Genomic DNA, 17,417 nt, shown 5'->3' with positions numbered 1-17,417 from the left:
GCTGTAACAGACTGCAGGCTGTTTTCTCACAGAACCATTAAGCTTGTAAAATACTAATATTCTTGATGACAATTTAATTGTCTTTTAAAATGCTTTCACTAGGTTCATTCCAGCCAACGAATGAAATGATGCTCAAGTTCTATAGCTTTTATAAGCAAGCAACCCAAGGACCCTGTAACATTCCTCGGCCTGGATTTTGGGATCCAATTGGTAGATACAAATGGTAACTTTTCATGAGTTGTTGTTTTGGGGATTTCTTTTATGTTTGGAGTGGAGATGTTTAGAAGAGTAGCACTTGGAGAAAGAATTTCACTAAACTCCTTCTTTTTAAAATAAAAATAACATTTACAAACTTTGATGGTTGAATTAGTTTCCTGTTGTATTCCAGCTTTCTAGCTCAAATAATTTATAACTTCTCAGAGTTGCAGGTGGAAATGTTCCCTTGGATTATGCAGGTGGGCAGATTTTTCTTGGACAGCCACCATCATGGTACCTCTGCAGTGTTTATCCTGTGTTGTAAAGTGAAATTTTAGGTGCTCTGCAGAATGAGTGATGTGGATGAGTGTCTGGAGTTCTTCCTTCTTGAGTTTTCATGTGTGATGTGAACCTGAAGTAAATAAGTGCTCACTGGCAACCACTAATACAGCTTCAAGCTCTTTGTGGGGAGGTTGGGTTTATGTGTCTTTCTGGTTTGTCTGCTCAGTGGAAGGGCTTCCCACTGTCTGTGTTTGCCTTGTCCTGGGAAGACCTCTGATTCACCAAATTGCTAAGTTCTGTTTGAAAAACCAATGTGAATGTTTTGCTTACAGTATTTTAATGATGATTTGTCCTGAAGAAAAAATATTCTTGCTGTGTTATGGTCGTGGTGGTCTTGGGAATCTGTGAAATGATTCCTAGGACTTTTTTTTTTTCCTCTTTCCTTCCTCAGCCTACCCAAGCCAGAGGGCAGGGGATAGACTAGGGCAGTGAGCTTTCATCCACCTGGCTGATTGTAGCTGGAATGTGAGCCACCAACCTTGCTGGTTTTCTGTGAGTGGGACGAATACTCTGGAATGTCAAGTCATGTGCAAGACTGAGGAAATGTTTTATTACAGTCTGTATTCTGACAGATTCCTTGTGCAATGCTGATAAATTTGGTTAGAGTTTTCTGTCTTGCAGAGTTGGAGAGGGGAAGATTTTATTTAGGTTATAAGTAGCTGCTGTGGTAACTGGGCTGATGGCTACACTATTTGCCTAGTAGGCTGATGTGTCTTTTCCCAATTGCTAAACTCAAAAAGGACAGATTTTTCTTTTGGCCTGTTCTGCCTCAGTGACACCTGTTTGTAAGTGCTGGCTGAAGTGTCTGGGCCTGTTTGTTTTATACAGCAGAGGATCTTAAACTCAACTTAGTCAATAGGGTAATGTTTGTGTCTTACAGCTTACTGGGTACAAAATCATAGGCAGTCAGTGAGGAGCTCTTCAGTCCCTAGTCTGTTCAGTTTGTTGCTTCTTCTTCCGCTGTGTGATTATCCTGGCAAATTATATATTTGTACTTAAAAAAAAAGTGAATCACTCTTGCATTTTACTTGTATCAGAGAAACTTCAGACATTACATAACTGACCTACTTAAGGCCGAGTTGAAAAAAATCCAGTATGCCCTGAAGATACTGAAGGTGTGCGACTTTCTTTCCTAGGGATGCTTGGAGTGCCTTGGGAAACATGTCCAAAGAAGAAGCCATGATAGCCTATGTTGATGAAATGAAAAAGGTATGTTTACTAATGCAGGGATTTTCTAGAACAAATGTTCCAGAAATAGAGGAATGTGAGTTGGGTCTTGCTGACTACTGCTGCCAAAGCTCGAAATGAGTTATCCCCTAGGTGAACTGTTATATTTCAGTACTATACTGTTTGGCCTGTGGAGAGAAGAAAATTACAAAGTTCCTTTGTAAGCTACAGAATTTGTGTTGTTTTCAGAGAAACATGAGAGTTCTAGCTGATAAGAAGCTTAAATGACAGAGCTAAAGAAAGTGAAATACTGAAATCATGGTAAAGGGGGCATTAAGGAAAAAAACTGTACTGCAAACTGCATCAGTTCTTAGAGCTGAGAGAGGTAAGTGATCCTTATCCTGGAAAAGAGACTAAAACAACTTTCCAGAAGGACTTCAGGAGAAAAGGTCTCACTCTCATGACTGGACACATGAATATAATCATATATGTAAACTTAATAATTTTTAATTTTTCAGGAAGAACTCAGCAACCTGAATTTTCTGTACTTGTCATGAAAATACACCATGTATATTATAGTTGCAGTGAAACTGTTAGCATTGAGTAAGGTACTCTGTTTTGGAATAGATGTGTAGCTTGTAAATAGTCACAGTTACCATATTAAGCAGGAATTGCAGCATTAACTAAATTAAACAGAGTTAAAGTTTCATGTCTTTTATTAACTAACCCTTTTCACTGCAGTCTTTTCACTGAAACTTTTAGAAATTACTTTTCCAGTTTAAAGATTGTTTGCTGTCAATCTGGATAAAAGTATAATTGTAATCTATTATTATAATGAGGTTAGCATCAAAGGGAGAAAATCAAGGGGAAAAAGTTCTACTCCAAATACAGGTTATTTTTTCCTAGGCCACTATCTTGACATCAAACTCTGAACCTGTTTAATGGATGATGCAATAAAAATTTTTACTAGGGAAGGAGCTGGAGTCTGATTTACTGTTCTTTTGCCTGTCCATAGTTTTGGTAATTTAGTTCCTGCTGGTATTACTGTATCTGCTTTAAAATGAAAAATAAGCTACTCCTGAAAACACAGAAGGCCAAATACTGTTTGTTTGATTAAAAATCCTACTAAATTTTAATAATTACTTTGAATGTGTGCCACAAGGTTTAGTGCTTAATTTCAAATCTTGGATTCAATATATGTTGATATTTCAATAGATTGCCTTGTGGGTTTTTTTAGGTGCAGTAACTGGTTTGGTCAGGACACCAAAACTAAGTGAAACTGCAATGTTTGTTCTAAAAAAACTCTAGTAAGCCTCCTTCTAGGAAGTCTGCTTACTTGACCCTAATGAACCACAAACACTCTTGCTCTGTGTGGATTACATGTAGGGATTGGAGCGCAAATGACTTCTTGCCTTGCTCAGCTTTGAAACTGGAGAGTCTGTTTACCTTGCTTTTGGTTTCAGCTCTCACATTTGGAATACTAGCTTCAGCTTTTCCATCCCAATTGATTCTACTTGAAATGTCAATGGAAGTGCATTTCAAATGTTTCCACTGGGTGGTTCTATCAGCACATACTGCACTAATCCTCATGGACTTACTGTGGGCAGTCTGCTGTTGCTGCATCCGTGTCTAAGAGACCAAAAACCCACTTGCAGGCTGATAGCCCAGGACTGTGTTTAAAGGTGTAAGATTCCCATATTCCCCCAGCCCTGGGGCATTCCCTGGCATTTGCACATTGTGTTTGGGTTATACATGCATCAGATGACCCTGTCACAAAATTCTAAATTTGTTTTGGGGTTTTTTTTCCTCTCCTAATGTGGTAACCTTGAAAATCACAGTTGAGGAATGTGTCTTGGGTGAGGTTTTGATATGCTGGTGAGAGATGATGAAATGTCTTATTTTAAAATAAGCAAAGTGCACCTGAGCTCAGATTCAAGGTTAGTTTGTTTCTAGTAGCATTTCTGAAATTTATTTTGCAATGCTGTTTAAACTAATTTGTTTACATTTCAGATACAATGTTTTGTTACATATTACAATTAAGTGATATCTTAGCCTGAAGCATTAACACTATATGGTGATTCTAATTTAAAACATGAGTATATATGAATTGTGTGTCATCCAAGGAAAACAGTAAATCAGGATACATAATAACTTGCTTTTCACTGTCAAATTTTGAGATTGCCTATTAAGCCTGGTGGCTATATAAGTAAGGAGTTGCTTTTGTTTGTGGAAGTGTTTTTTCTTTCCATTCTCACCTAAAAGCTAGCAGGTAGAAAAAATTCTAAGAATTGCTGTAAGTAGCACAGAATATATTGAGGTCTGTTTAGAATACATGAAGAGCAGTAATGTGCAGACATCATAGAAATGCATGTATGAAACAGTTTACAGAGCTGACTATAGAAATAAATACATAACAAATACAAGCCTTATTCTAGAATAGGCTTCTTGTTTCTCTCAATGTTATTGAAGGGAAAAAAGGCAATCACAAAACTGTTCAATCTTGAGTATTTCTCCCTAACAAAGACAGAATGAATTATGTTCACTGGACAGATCAGAGAAGTGGCAATGAAACTGCAGGTCGATAGAATTGTTGTCTCTTGGTATTGTTGACTGGTTTGCAAGTGTTGACTTGCTAGGTGTTAGCCTGCCTGGAGCTCCTGCTTTGTGCAATAATGCTGCAGCTTTTGCTCCTGCTGCTTACTGGTGTGCTTGGTGCCTTTGAGCAGCATGTTCTGTGGCAGCGTGTACCTTCATCTGTTGCTTTCTTGGTGCCCTTCAGGAGGAGGAGGTGTGCTGTAGCTGTTTGTTTCAATCTGAGTTTCTACCTATAGCTATTGCCACTTTCAAAATATGGTAACTAAAGAAGTAGAGGATGAAAAAGGAACAAAGCTATTGGCAAAAAGCTTGTTTGAAAGGACTTAAACTAGAATGGGACAATAATACCATGTGCTTTTAAAATAGTATCCAACTATTTAATCTCTTCTGTTTAATTTATTTTAGATTTAAGATTTTGCATTCCTGTCATATGATCAAAGGTATTGTTTTTGTAACTTAAAATGAAGAAATGCTCCACATGACTTCAAGAGCAGAACTTGGTTCTAGTTTGTTCTTCTGAGTGTGTCTTTGTGCTGTCCCACTTTTGCTGTATTGTGTCCATTTTTTCGTTTGGGTTTAGAAGCACCTAGTAGTGCACTTCTGATCTGCTCCTTGTGTTCCATTGAAGATGGCAGGGTTTGACAGTACGAAGAATCCTCTAAGACGAAAAAAGTATTTCCATTTTATTTTCTTTGTGGAAAGACTGGTCTATAAAATAATTATATCAGATAATAGCAGCCTTTTGAATTTTGAGATGGTTTAGTTTGAAATTGCAGAAATAATGGATTCCAAGGTCTACTAATAAGTACTGTGTCAAGGGCTGTGTTTTAGTCTTGGCAAATGCGTTAGCTCTCTCATCTTGTCTTCACCTGAAGAAAATTAATTTAAGTAGAAGATTCTTGTTCAATAATTTAGTTTGATGTTTTTTCCCTGTAATTAAAAAAAGTTTTAAAAAATCAGAATAACATGTTTAGTGACTTAGTGAAGTGTTTCTGAGCTTTACAATGACCAGCAGTTTCTAAAATCAGTTGAAATGAATGAATGAATCATTAAAATGCTGTTTCATAAGATGCTTCATGTTTTGGATTTGTGCAGATTCTTGAGAGTATGCCAATGACGGACAAAGTTGAAGAGTTACTACAAGTAATAGGCCCATTCTATGAAATAGTAGAAGATAAAAAGAACAGAGGATCTGACCTAACATCAGGTTCGGACAAATAACTTTCGTTGTACTACTGATAATCATAACTCGGTGTTTTGGGGGGGCTTGTTTTCTGTAAATAATTTAAAAGCTAAATGTTACATCTCTCTGTTCATTCTCTTTACCATATGGCAGTTCGAATGGAGAAAGTCTCTAAGTATTTGGAAGGTAGGAATAAAAAATTATGTGTAAATCCATCATTTCCATTGTTTTGGTGCTGTAGGAACTTCCTGCTAACACTTGTGACTTCTGAGCTTGCCACCTCATTAGGCTGGGTTTTGTTTTATTTTACTTTTGGGGTGATTAGATCCAGAAAGTTGTATGTTTAGTCCTTGTAGATGGGCTTTTTGAGCTTCTGAAGGAAGCCTGAAGAAAGGAGAGTATTTAAAATAGAACAACTCTCCCAACCAAATCTACTTGTGCCTTTCTATTATGAAAAGGAACAACTAATGTGTACTGATACATTCTGATGTAGCTGTGGTTATCAAACTGAATGCAGTTCCGGTAATCCAGCTCTGTCATCTAATCTAAAATTAAAAAAAAACACAATCAAGCCCCTTGCTTTTTAAATCATGGCTTCTTTAATACACACAAATTTTCTGATGCTCAAGTTCATTAAAGGAATATTTGAACGTTTTAAATTACTGTCAGGTGGCAAACCTAGTGGTGTCACAGCTGCATAAAAATCAGTGTGTTGATTTATATTTAGCAATACCATTGTGAGGCTGTTTTGATCATACCAGTTATGTTGCAGGTAATGTGTTCATAAGGTTGTCATGTAAGTCTTACAGTTCTTTAAATCTGGCTTAAAATGACATTTAAAAACTGAAATGCAACAGGGCAAAACTCGAAACTGATTTTAAAAACCAAATCCATTGCACAAATAAATTGGTTAATGTCCTTAAGAAGTATGAGTCAACTGGTTAAGTTGCCTTTTGTATGTGGCTTTTTTCCCCCTACCTTAAAGGAACATAGTTTTGTTATCAAGCGTCAGAGAAACAGAAATAATTTTTCATTGTTTTGGGGGAAAAGTAATGGTAGAAGTTTTTACATGGCCATTTTGAAAGTGCATATGACTTTTTCTCAACTGAAGTTGTGTATACTTCATGTGTGGGATGCAGTAAGTTTGCCTGACAGCTGGATTGATAGGCAGGTACTAGTATCAGTAGATTCAGGTCAGTGATCTGTCTAATAAGGATTTACTCTGTCTTGGTGTCTATGGCACAGTGCCAGAAGCCACTTCTTTAAAAAATGACTTGCCTAGATACACAGAGAATCATGGAAGTTAAACTGTACCTGTTTCCATAACAAATCTAACATACTTGTTTTTTAAAGAGGCAGTTTAAACATAAGGTGGTGTAAGTTAAACAGAATAGCAGATTTCAGCTTTCCCTTGTTCTGTCACTGTTGCAATAATTCTGGTGATATGTCATCGTTCATACCGCTTACAGGTGCAAGCAATATGTGATTATGCCACAACAAATTACGGCAGAATTTTCACAAAGTCCCTTGTGTGTTACAACTTTACCATTGCATTTAAGGTTTTGAAGCCCTTTCTTTGGCACTCTTACCACTTCCCTGAATAAAAGCGAAGCTGGAAATAATTATTGTTGTTTACAGTACAGATATCAAAATATTTCACAGAAGTATGGAAGCATGATTACCTTCAGTCTTTCAGATGCACACTAAAGAATAGAACCAACGTACCCAAGTCTGTGTTTTAGATAATATAGACACTGGTGACAATACTGTTAAAAATTGACACATGGTTATGTTTTGATTGTTTGAGTTTATCCAGTCCTGTTGCTTTCCTCACCTCCAAGCCCCTACAGTCTGTATATTCTGTTGTGGAAGGTATGTTTTTCAGGGTACCAACAGTTGGTATGTTCTGAAAACTGGGACCCTTCTCTGGACTACCTTGCTTCATATTGTACCCCGTCTTCTGGTCCATTCTGTTTTGAGTTTGCCTTCTGTTCTTCCATCAAACTTTAATCTGCATGCAGATCATTACCTAACTGTTTAAGAATTGGATGCCACTACCTCAAAATCAACAGTTTCTCAAATTAGTGGAGATGAATTGTCTGTAAGTTCAGTGTACATCATGTATGGATTTTGTATTGTCTCTTGCAGATTGGCGTCAACAGAAAAGTATAGCCTTTTAAAATTGCATTTCTAGTCTTTGTGGTTTCTTTGAAAATGTTAAATACAAACCATTGAAATACTGTCTTTCTGAAGCAATAGAGCCTGTGGCTCCTTAATAAAGAACACAGAAGTCTGTCATGTCAGCATTGAAATAAATGACTTGTAACATCTACTAGAAATCCAAGACAAACTTACTGGATCCATGAGTTACAAATATCCAGACTTGAATGTGTTGGTAAAGAAAGAAAACCAAATAATTCCCTCCAATAGGCTGAGCAAATCTGAGAGTTATTTTGAAAGCATGTAACCTGGGTAGTGTTTGGAAAGGTCACCCTGCAGCTGTGTGAGAAGCTTGACTTCTCTGGAAAGCTGTGTCAGTAGTCTCTTTCTGACAGGTATGAAGTGCTTCTTTACAGAAAAAGCCATTGACAAATTATTTTTGGGTACATGAAATACTTGACATCAAAGAAGAAAGTGGGCTCTTAGCTGACATAGCACTGCAGAAGGGAAGATGCAACTCTTGCAGCATTGTAGAAAGACTCTTGTTTGTAGCTGCTGGAAGAGTACTGTCACATAAGGTGGGAGGGTGCTTTAGAGGAGCAGCATTTTAACGTTTTGTACTTGCTAGTAAATGCACAAGAAATCTGATGTCTAAGCCAATGCTAAAAAGGCAAAGAAGCTTCCAAACACCATTGCTCAATAAATGTGAAATTTTTAGAAGGGGCATTCAAGCTTTCTTGTGTAATACTTGAAGAAGCCAAAGGTGGGCTAGGATTGGCACCCTAGTCATCTGATACCATGTGGAAAATATTGAGAGTTTCAGAACCAATTCATGCTTCAGAATGTTCCCCTGAAATGTTTGTGGATGCTTTCTTTTTTCTGAATGAGAGTAAATCCAAAGCGGGGCAAAAAAATCCCTGTCTCACAGGCCCACACTAAGTTAAGGTATCTGAACAACTAAGCAAAGTATCTGGAAATTGTTTACAAGTTGTTCAGTAGAATTTTTCTGTATAATCTTTCTGCTTTGTGATAAGACATTTAATCTGTTCTAAAATCCTATCAAATAAAGATGACCCTTTGCCTGCATGCTGAGTAGTAGTGGTGTTAGTAAGCCTGTGAAAATGAAGTATTGCCTCCAGTAACAACAAGCTGGATACTGCAGAGGTGGTAGAAAGTTTCAGCATTATAATACTCTTAAACTTTGGCTTCTTAAGGAGTGTTTCTCACCCGAAAGCTTTGCTCCCAGCTGTGTTGCAGTTGCACCAGATGAAGGTCTATTGAAGTAAGGTGCTGTGTATTGCTGCATATGCTGGTTTTGGGCAATGCTGATGGCAGCATGGGCTGCTAGAGAGGAGCCTGTGCAGGGCACTGCTTGTGTGAATGGCAGAAGTTGGCCTGGCTCACAGGCAGACACAGCTGTTTAACAATTTGCTTGGTGTCTTCCTGCATTGGATGTGGGAGCTATGTTTAAAAGACAATACTCACTGAGGTCTGTGTGCTTTTAGAACAACCAAATACATGTAAACATTTGTATTTCAAGGGCAGTAGTTAGTACAGGACGTAGGTCAGCTTTGAAAAAAGTGAACCTGTTCTTCATTATTACTTTCCAAGTGGAAATACTTTTCTTACTCTTAAAACAGTATGTTTTCCAACTGTGTTTCTTTAGATTGCCTATGACTAGTATATCTTTTCGAATAGTTTTGTTTTATCAAAGACCTTCTCAGATTATTTTCAACATCTTGGCTTTCTAATGGGGAATTTGGTGGCTCTTCCTGCTCGTGTGCAAGCCTTTCCTGTGAAACACTCTGTTTCCTTCATAAGCTCACTTTTTCATGGCAGTTTGACTTCAAAGATACTTGCTTAACAGATTTCCTTCTCTTTCCTTCCGCCTTTCTTCACTAGGATTTTTAAGGAACTCAGTGTTGGTGAATCTTCTTAGTCATTCATAAGAAGAGGAAAAAGAGCTAAAATCCATGTTGCTCTGAAGTGCAGTGCATTATTAGGATCTGTTAGTGGCTGCACCATAGTGAGGAAGTGCATTGAGGCAGGAGGAGCTGCTGGGTGTGTGGGTGAATGAGGTTTTTAAAATCCCATCCTTTAAACTTTTCTCCCATTCTAGTTTCTAGTGATAAATTAACAGGTATAATCAAGGTTACAGATGATATTCAGAAAGGCTAGTGTGAAACTTACTATACAATTTTTTTTGTTACTATCTCAGCAATTTAACCTTCAGAAGTGTCTAGAACATTCTCTCCAGCATTTGCTGCAGGCTGGGATTATTATAAAAGATTAAGGGCTGGGCCAGCAAGTGTCAGTGGAGAATCTCAGTGAGATGTGGAATCAGTGTCTCAACAAGCCGTGGCTTGTCCTGTTGTAATCTGTACCTGCTTCAGGTTTTACACGCCAAATCTCAGCCTCCTTTGTGACTCGACTTCAAGCTGATGGCTTTATGTCAGTGCTGTCTAACAGTGCTGGAAATTAGGGCAGAGCATCACTCTAAGCTTGAGTATTTCAACAGCTCCCCTCTCACTCAGAGTGGTAGAGAATATATTGCCACAGGTGAGCAGCAAAGTATCCAAATGTGAAAATGTAAGATTAAAAATTGTTTCTTTCTAAGTGGAGGGAACGATGAGAAGATTTCTTCTATGGAAAAAAAAAGCCTGTCTGTATTGTGATTCATGCTGGGTTGAGTCAGCAGTAATAGTTTTGGTGCATAACTGGTTGTTGAACTTGGATTTTTTTTCTTCCAGCCAGAGAAGATTTCCCTGTAAAAGGGAAAGTAAATGTCAAAAGCTCTTCAGGTTTCATAATCTAGAAGAAGATGTACCCACTTGCTATAAAATTCTGGTGTTTTATATTTTAGCTGTCTCATTGTCGTTAAGATCTTGTGATGAAAGAACTGGAATCCATATTTCTCACAGCTCTGTTCTACAAAGACAAGCTACAAAGAAGCAGTGGATAGAGGTGTGGGAGGCTGGGGAAGGACAGATGTAGGTAGTCCTATCTTGATTGCTGTCAGAAAAGTTCCCAGTGGACACGGACTGGTGTTTCATGTTTAACTTTGTATAGCAAAAATAATTAATTATAGCCTTTAAGATGCATGGAAAAGACATTTATTTTACCTCTGAGGCTGTGTTTGATACAGGCTTCGTAAAATGCAGTTCAGATGGTAGACTTGGAGCAGATAGCAGGAGAACATGATCTTAGTGTTGTTTCATTTTTGTTTGTTTTTTTCTTGTACAGGGCAAAACAATTTTTGATTCGGGCTACAATATGTGACTCAGTAATGTGGCCTTATGTTGTTTTCAAGCATAATTCAGTTTTCTTTATAGAGTTCTGAGTTCACTGTGCTCATGTTTTGCATTTTCTGGGACAGAACTCAAGAGTGTAATAATACTCCTTCCTATTTGCCATGCAAAGTGAAAGTTCCAAATGATGACTGTATCTCTTCTGCACAGAAGAGAGCTTAGCAAGTTTTGCTCCTCCCAGAGGGAAGTAGTACCGAACTTGGGGACATCCTGGATCCTGGAGTGATCTTACTATGCTTGCAAGTTACAATATCTAAGAAGCAGCTGTTGTTCGTGTTCATTCTCACATGTTGGCTAAGGTGCTGACAGTAAGCTGGCAAAGCCTGGATCCGTTGGTCTTGCTGCACATGCACCATGTAACCAACCTGCATGTGCTTGGTGGCCCTGTGCTCTGGACATCTGGGGGCCTTTGTGCTAGTGCTGGGAATGCCTGTGGAGCAGCTGCTGTTCTCCCTGGGCTTCTGTCTGCCAGGAAATCCCAGGAAGGCTGTCTCTACTGCCGAAGGCTGAGGAGCATCAGGGAGGAGGGAAATGCATCCAAGTCAACCCCAAAACTTGATATCTTTATTTATATGGCACATATTCTGAAAATTCAAGGGAAAAGGTACTGGTGATATGGATGGAAATGACAAACTCCGTAGATAATATCCATTAGATGCTGGAAAGTGTAAAGGTCTGGGATGACTAGTCAGTAATCCTAAGTACTGTACTTGCAAGTTAATATAAATGTCTGAAAAGTTGCTGTTTTCTGTGTTTGTTCTTATCCACAAGCTATTGTTTTAATGCTTATTAATGGTAAATAAAGGGATTAAATTGTTTTATTAAATACAGTGGCATCTCTTTGGGTGTAACAGCCTGAAAAGCACATAAGCAGAGAGAGGAATGCTGACAAAACAAGGCTGTAGTCTTTTGGAGTATATTAAAAGAAAAATAAAAATGAGGAGAGGCTTCTTTTTCTATTATAGTAAAGTTTAGGAAGACTAAACCACAAAAAAAAAAAAAAAAGGAAAACTATATAGAGGAAGATGTGGCTGCCCCAATATGTGTGTTTAGGGTGTACATTTTTCAGAGAACTTGTACCTAATGCACTTAAATTTAAAAAAAAATAAAACCATGGTAGTTAAAGTGATGAATTTTAGATTTTTCAGTCTGTGTTTGTGACAGGCTCTTCTAAAATCTCTTTTTATTTGTGGTGGGCTCTTGTTTGAGTAGCGTAGAACAAATGTTACAGAGCAGGCTGGGCCCCCGGAAATTTTCTTTGTAGTGTCCTATATTAAAAAGAATGTAAGGAAATGAGGGTATAGAAACTCTTGTTCTAGCTGAAGAGCTTATTGCTCCCAGATGCTTGCATGTACCTCTTGTGTCTCCTGCAGTCACTCCTTGCAGTATTTCAGTATATCAGTTTCAAAATGAGATGGGGATTTGTGTAACCACGTGTATTGGAAACAGCAGAACATGGTTGCACAAACTTGGAATTGAAGCAGAGAGCCTACTTGGATCAGTAACAAGCATGAAACATCAAGGGTTGATGGCTAGAAAATAATTACAGTTACCTAATTATCAAAACAATTTTGTACAGTATATAGGTCTCCTGGAGGCCTAACATAAACACAGGCGTGCAGGGAGATCCCTTTACAAGGTGATACAAGCGTAGGTCATGGAAATAATCTTCTAGTGGCTAAGATTTTGCTGCTATTGAGCAGATAATAAAGTTAAGGTATTTCATAAAAGCATGTAATTTTTATTAAACAATGAGGGTGTACACAGCTAGCTAAATATTTTATCATGTCTTTCATGTGCTGTTGTAGACTGGCTGCTGATCACTGGTGTTTTCAAAGCATGCGAGAGGCTGTAGTACTTGTATGAAGATGATACTGGGCTAACCATCAGTACAGGTCCAGCAATGCATGTTAATTTTGTATAAGAATTACATGCTTGTTCATAAAACAAAAATACAAGGCATTTGAGAAAAACCTGCTAGGCAACGTTCTCTTTGCAAAATGATCTTCAAGCTGGGGCATATCTACAGAGGCATTTAAGCTCTGAACTCCCATCTGGGTAACGGAAACGGCCTCAAAATACGTGGAGAGTTAGAAATCACATACTTTTGAGAAACTTAGCCCCATTATACAGGTCATTGAAAAGAATTATAGTGCTCCCTTTAAAATACATTTAGAATGGCTTTAGAAATCCCTCAATAGAGCTGACACTAGAAAAGAAACATCTAGTGAAAGTTTGTAGAGAAGCTGCATGTCTGTTCTTCACATCCTTTCCATCTTGCCTTTTTTTTTTTTTTGGTGAAATCGTCCTCCTTTCTATTTCATCTTGTTACTGTTATATAGCTCCTACTATTTAGCTTTAAAAACTGTCACAAATCTCCCAGTTTGATGTTGTATGTAGTGAGATGAAAGTAATAAATGAAGAGGAATTCTATAGTATATAAACTATGGCAACAGAAAGAGCTACTAACATTTTTCATGCAGTTGAAGTGAGTAAATGAAATAAAGGGGTGAGGGGTGGCTAGGTGGGATTAGCACAAACCAAGTAAGGTTTTAAAAGCTTGCTTAACTTGTGTCATTCACATTAACAATATACATTCCTCACAGAACAGCCATTAACCTACTAACAGGGGATGTAGAAGTCACTGCTACTTTCTCTGTTTAGTCTTTAACCCTGTCACCCCCAGGATTAGTCATCATATCTGGTTCCTTAGCAGATACTCAGAGCAATGAGGATGGCAGCCAACCTTGGTTTTACCATGTAGTAAGAGCAGTTGGGGATTGACCTCAGGAGGGATAGCAGAGTAAGGGTTCTGAGGAAAAGCACACAATCAGGCCTGGCCTTTCAAGTGGCCAAACTGTACAGGGTTTTGTTCTTAGAGTCTGCATCAAAACAATGCCTCTTCATGGTCTTTGGGAGTACTGTTGCTAAGAATGACTTTGTGGAAGAAATATGATCCTGATGGATTTCAGTTATCCAGGTGTCCTATGGTGTGATACCATAAATCTGAAACTGTTGATACATTCCCCAGTTCCTCCTCTTAATTTAAATGGATGTGATATATCACTTAGAAGTTTCCCCAAATGAATAATCTCCTTACTGAAAGTAAGTGAAGAAAAAACATGCTTGAATGTTCAAAGACCTTCCTTTCAAAAAGAAAATAAGTAAATCTTAGGAAAAAGCTTATGGTATAGCTGGGGCTTTTTACAGTAGCTTTGGTAGGCTGAGGAGCTTTACAGTTTTAATTTGCCTTCACAGCTCAGTGTTCCTCCTGGTCTTGTCTTTCCTGTTCACTCCCACGGCTGGGTAGGACGCATGGATGATTGTGTCCCCACTCCCTTGTTGTTCAAAAGGAAGGGTGATGTGTGCCTTACGGTGCCAAGGGGGCTGTGTCTGTGCCTAATGCTCATGCTGTGAGGACATAACTGTTGCCTTATACTTCTTATGCTGCTACTTCTCAGAAAAACATCTTGAGAACTTGGATTCACAATTAATGAAACACACACGTGAGAAAAAAAATGAGAATATGTTGGTATTTCTCTTCTGTGAAACAAATTTCTGTGCCAATAAGAAGTGTCCTTCAACAAGGAGAAAATGAGCAGGTGCTTATATTCTTGTACTGTACAAGACAGACAATTGCTTTTCCAATTCTCATTTTACAATAAAGCAGGGGTTTTTTTAATCTTCGGATAAGAGATGGATTAGCAATCCAATACAGTGATGCAGGGTGCCCACAGAAACATTACCTTGCAATAAAACTAAGGTGAACTTAATATTTAACATACTCATTGTTACTATACAGTAAGTTATTTTACCTTTTTTTCTTTTTTTTTAAGTGCTGTGGATAAGCTTGGAAACTAGAGAAATGTGGGAAGGCTCTTCATTGGAAGGTTAAAGTAGAAAAAAGCCTTAGCTTTAAATTACCATGCAGCAGAGAAAGTAGTGAAGCTGATTTGGCAACTTCAGTGTAATTGGATACTATTTTGCTGTTTAATGTTAAGCCTAAATGTAAGAATAAATCTTTCAAGGTTCTGACAAGGGAATGTAGCAATTATGTAAATGAAATGCTATGGTGACAATTAAAACAGTCAGATTTCAGCTGTGGAGCCAGTAAACTGTGTCTCACAGAAACTGTCCCCTCTGTACCTTTATACTCTGTCCTGACATAGGAGGCTTAAATGATTGTCAGGATGTATTTGACTGTAACTTTTTTTACAGGAGGTGGTAGAATTGTCCTTTTATATACTTCATATTTTTAAAGAGTCTTTACGTTTCAGTTCTTTGTACAGTTACAGTAAACTGTGATCAAAGATGTGGAAAACAAGGATTTGGTAGTTACTTAGTCTATTTCAATACTTGTTTTTTTAAATATTTATGAAAAAAATGCTCAGTGTATATATTAATGTCATCAACTTTTTCACTGAAATCAGAGAACTTATTTCCATGTGTCGTTTGCTAGGTAAAGATCTGTATAAATGTAAGTCTTCTTACCATATTTTGCATCTGCATAAATTACAGCAGATGAGTGGAATATTGTATTTACCTTATTCAGAATTCTGCTGTTCATATAATTGAATAGACTGTTTCAAGATTTGCCTTTAAACTGTGAGCAGTTTTGAAGCATTTCAGCCCAAAAGGGAAATTCTGTTAAAACACTGACTTCTGGGTTTAAAAGAACACGGCCACATCAGTCCCAGCTGCAGCTGTAACGTAAATACCGTAATAGGCTTGGTCTGAGTCTTCTGGAAGTGGCTGCAGTCTCTTTCCTGTGGGTTGTCTCAGAGTCACTGAGAATGTCTGCACCAGCAGTCAGGCACTCAGTGATGAGCCACAAAAGAGAAACATTAAACCAATTAATAAAGAGCTTACAGAAATAAGCTGCCATTATTTGGTACATCTTCTAATATGGAAATACTTTCCTAGAACTGTGACTGATAGTTTTGGGGGTGGTGGTGCATGTTTGTTTCTTTTAAAATACATCTTTTTTTCTTTGCTTTTTTTCTTAGACCTTAGTAATGTTATGAATTCCACTCCAAATATAAAGGCTGTAAATGGAAAAGCTGAAAGCAGTGATAGCGGAGCAGAATCGGAAGAAGAAGGGCTTCGTGAAGAGGAAGAAAAAGAACTGCAGATAAATGGAAAGGGTAAGTTTTCCAGACCATTGTGTCTCCCAGAGTTATTCTTAGTCACCTAAGTGGTGAAGTATCATGAATGCTGTACTTTTCCAAGAGAATTAGATGCAAGTACATGTGAATGCGTATGTGAAAAATGTCTGTGTTTCAGCCTAGGCTGTAAGAATTAAAACTAGTACAAATTTGTAAACTATGCCATATGATTTTTGACTTGCCTAGCAAGTTCTGTCAGAAGGTTATCTAAACATTTATACCCTGCATTGTTTTGGGTTTTGTTGCCAGTGCTTTTTTTTGTAAGAGTTGTGACTGGCTACATGGCCTGTATGAGTAGAATTGAAAATTATTTTCTTCAGAGAAAATAAAACAGAACTTTCAGTGAGATTCATTCAGAAAGTCCATAAAGAATTGGATGCTGAAATAAGAGCATCTGCTGAAAACCAAATGAAATCACATACTTAGAATTCTATACCGATGTTCTCCAAGGACATTAGGATTATTATTTTGTTTAGCAGAGAGACGTACTTGGGATTTATTTATGTTTAAAGTATCTGCTCTTTATGCAAATTAAATTTTATATTTATACTTTTTATAAGGACAAGACAATCCACACAAATAGGAATCTAGGAGCATTTACATGTTTTGTTCTGCAGATACATTGTACATACAGTCCATTAGCAAGTTAGGTGCTTGAAGAAATATGTTTTGAGCTATTAGGTGTAGAGCTTTCTCTTTGCAAAGTTTTCTTTTCTTTTACAGATTATAAGAATGTGAAACCTGAATCAGCAGCTGCTAAGGATTTGGAATGTATTGTTAGTAATGGCTGTTATAAGGACAGCTTTATCCCAGACATGCAAAATGGCATCCAGACCAAATCTGCCTTGAATGGCTTGAACCCAGAGGAAGAAACAAATAAAATGGAGCCAAGCCTAGAAATAGCTCATAATGCTGCTCACCAAGGTATTGTCCTTCCAAGACCATGTTTTCATTTGCACATGTTTTTAATAAAATATATTCTTTTTTTGAAAGCTTAATCCCAGGATTCAGAGAGTAGCAATGGTGTCTTTCAGTTGCAAAAACCTGAAGACAGAATACTTAAAAAAAAAAAAAATTAATTCCAGTTTAAAATAAAGCTTTTTTTTTTTACTATGTCCTACAGAAAGAGAGATGAATTCAGAGACAGAGAGGCCCAACCCCACAGAAATAGAATTGTTTTCTTGTAATATCATTATGTTACCTATGCAAATACTATTTGCCTTTGAAAGTGAATTTGTAGTAAAACAAAAATCACTTATATCTGATTTATCATTCTGAAAGGCTGAACATTTTATAAAGCCA

At 37.5% G+C, this 17,417-nt stretch overlaps 1 protein-coding gene across 4 annotated transcripts in view; it reads left to right on the top strand.

Annotated features, from left to right (window-relative positions):
- Positions 1-17,417, top strand: part of ACBD5 (acyl-CoA binding domain containing 5) — a 30,602-nt gene that overhangs the window by 1,324 nt on the left and 11,861 nt on the right. For 2 of the 4 annotated variants that reach the window (XM_069006582.1, XM_069006580.1), the window contains exons 2-7: positions 103-223; positions 1,674-1,746; positions 5,395-5,506; positions 5,636-5,668; positions 15,957-16,094; positions 16,839-17,039. In XM_069006582.1, the coding sequence (XP_068862683.1) occupies positions 103-223; positions 1,674-1,746; positions 5,395-5,506; positions 5,636-5,668; positions 15,957-16,094; positions 16,839-17,039 (678 nt within the window). The remainder of the gene's footprint in view (positions 1-102; positions 224-1,673; positions 1,747-5,394; positions 5,507-5,635; positions 5,669-15,956; positions 16,095-16,838; positions 17,040-17,417) is intronic. The other 2 variants (XM_069006581.1, XM_069006583.1) reach the window with 2 other exon arrangements.

This window comes from Aphelocoma coerulescens, chromosome 2, assembly GCF_041296385.1.
Source record: "Aphelocoma coerulescens isolate FSJ_1873_10779 chromosome 2, UR_Acoe_1.0, whole genome shotgun sequence".
Taxonomy (NCBI): Eukaryota; Metazoa; Chordata; class Aves; order Passeriformes; family Corvidae; genus Aphelocoma; species Aphelocoma coerulescens.
The sequence above is the reverse complement of the archived record's forward strand: the minus strand, read 5'-3'. Positions and strand labels throughout refer to the sequence as shown.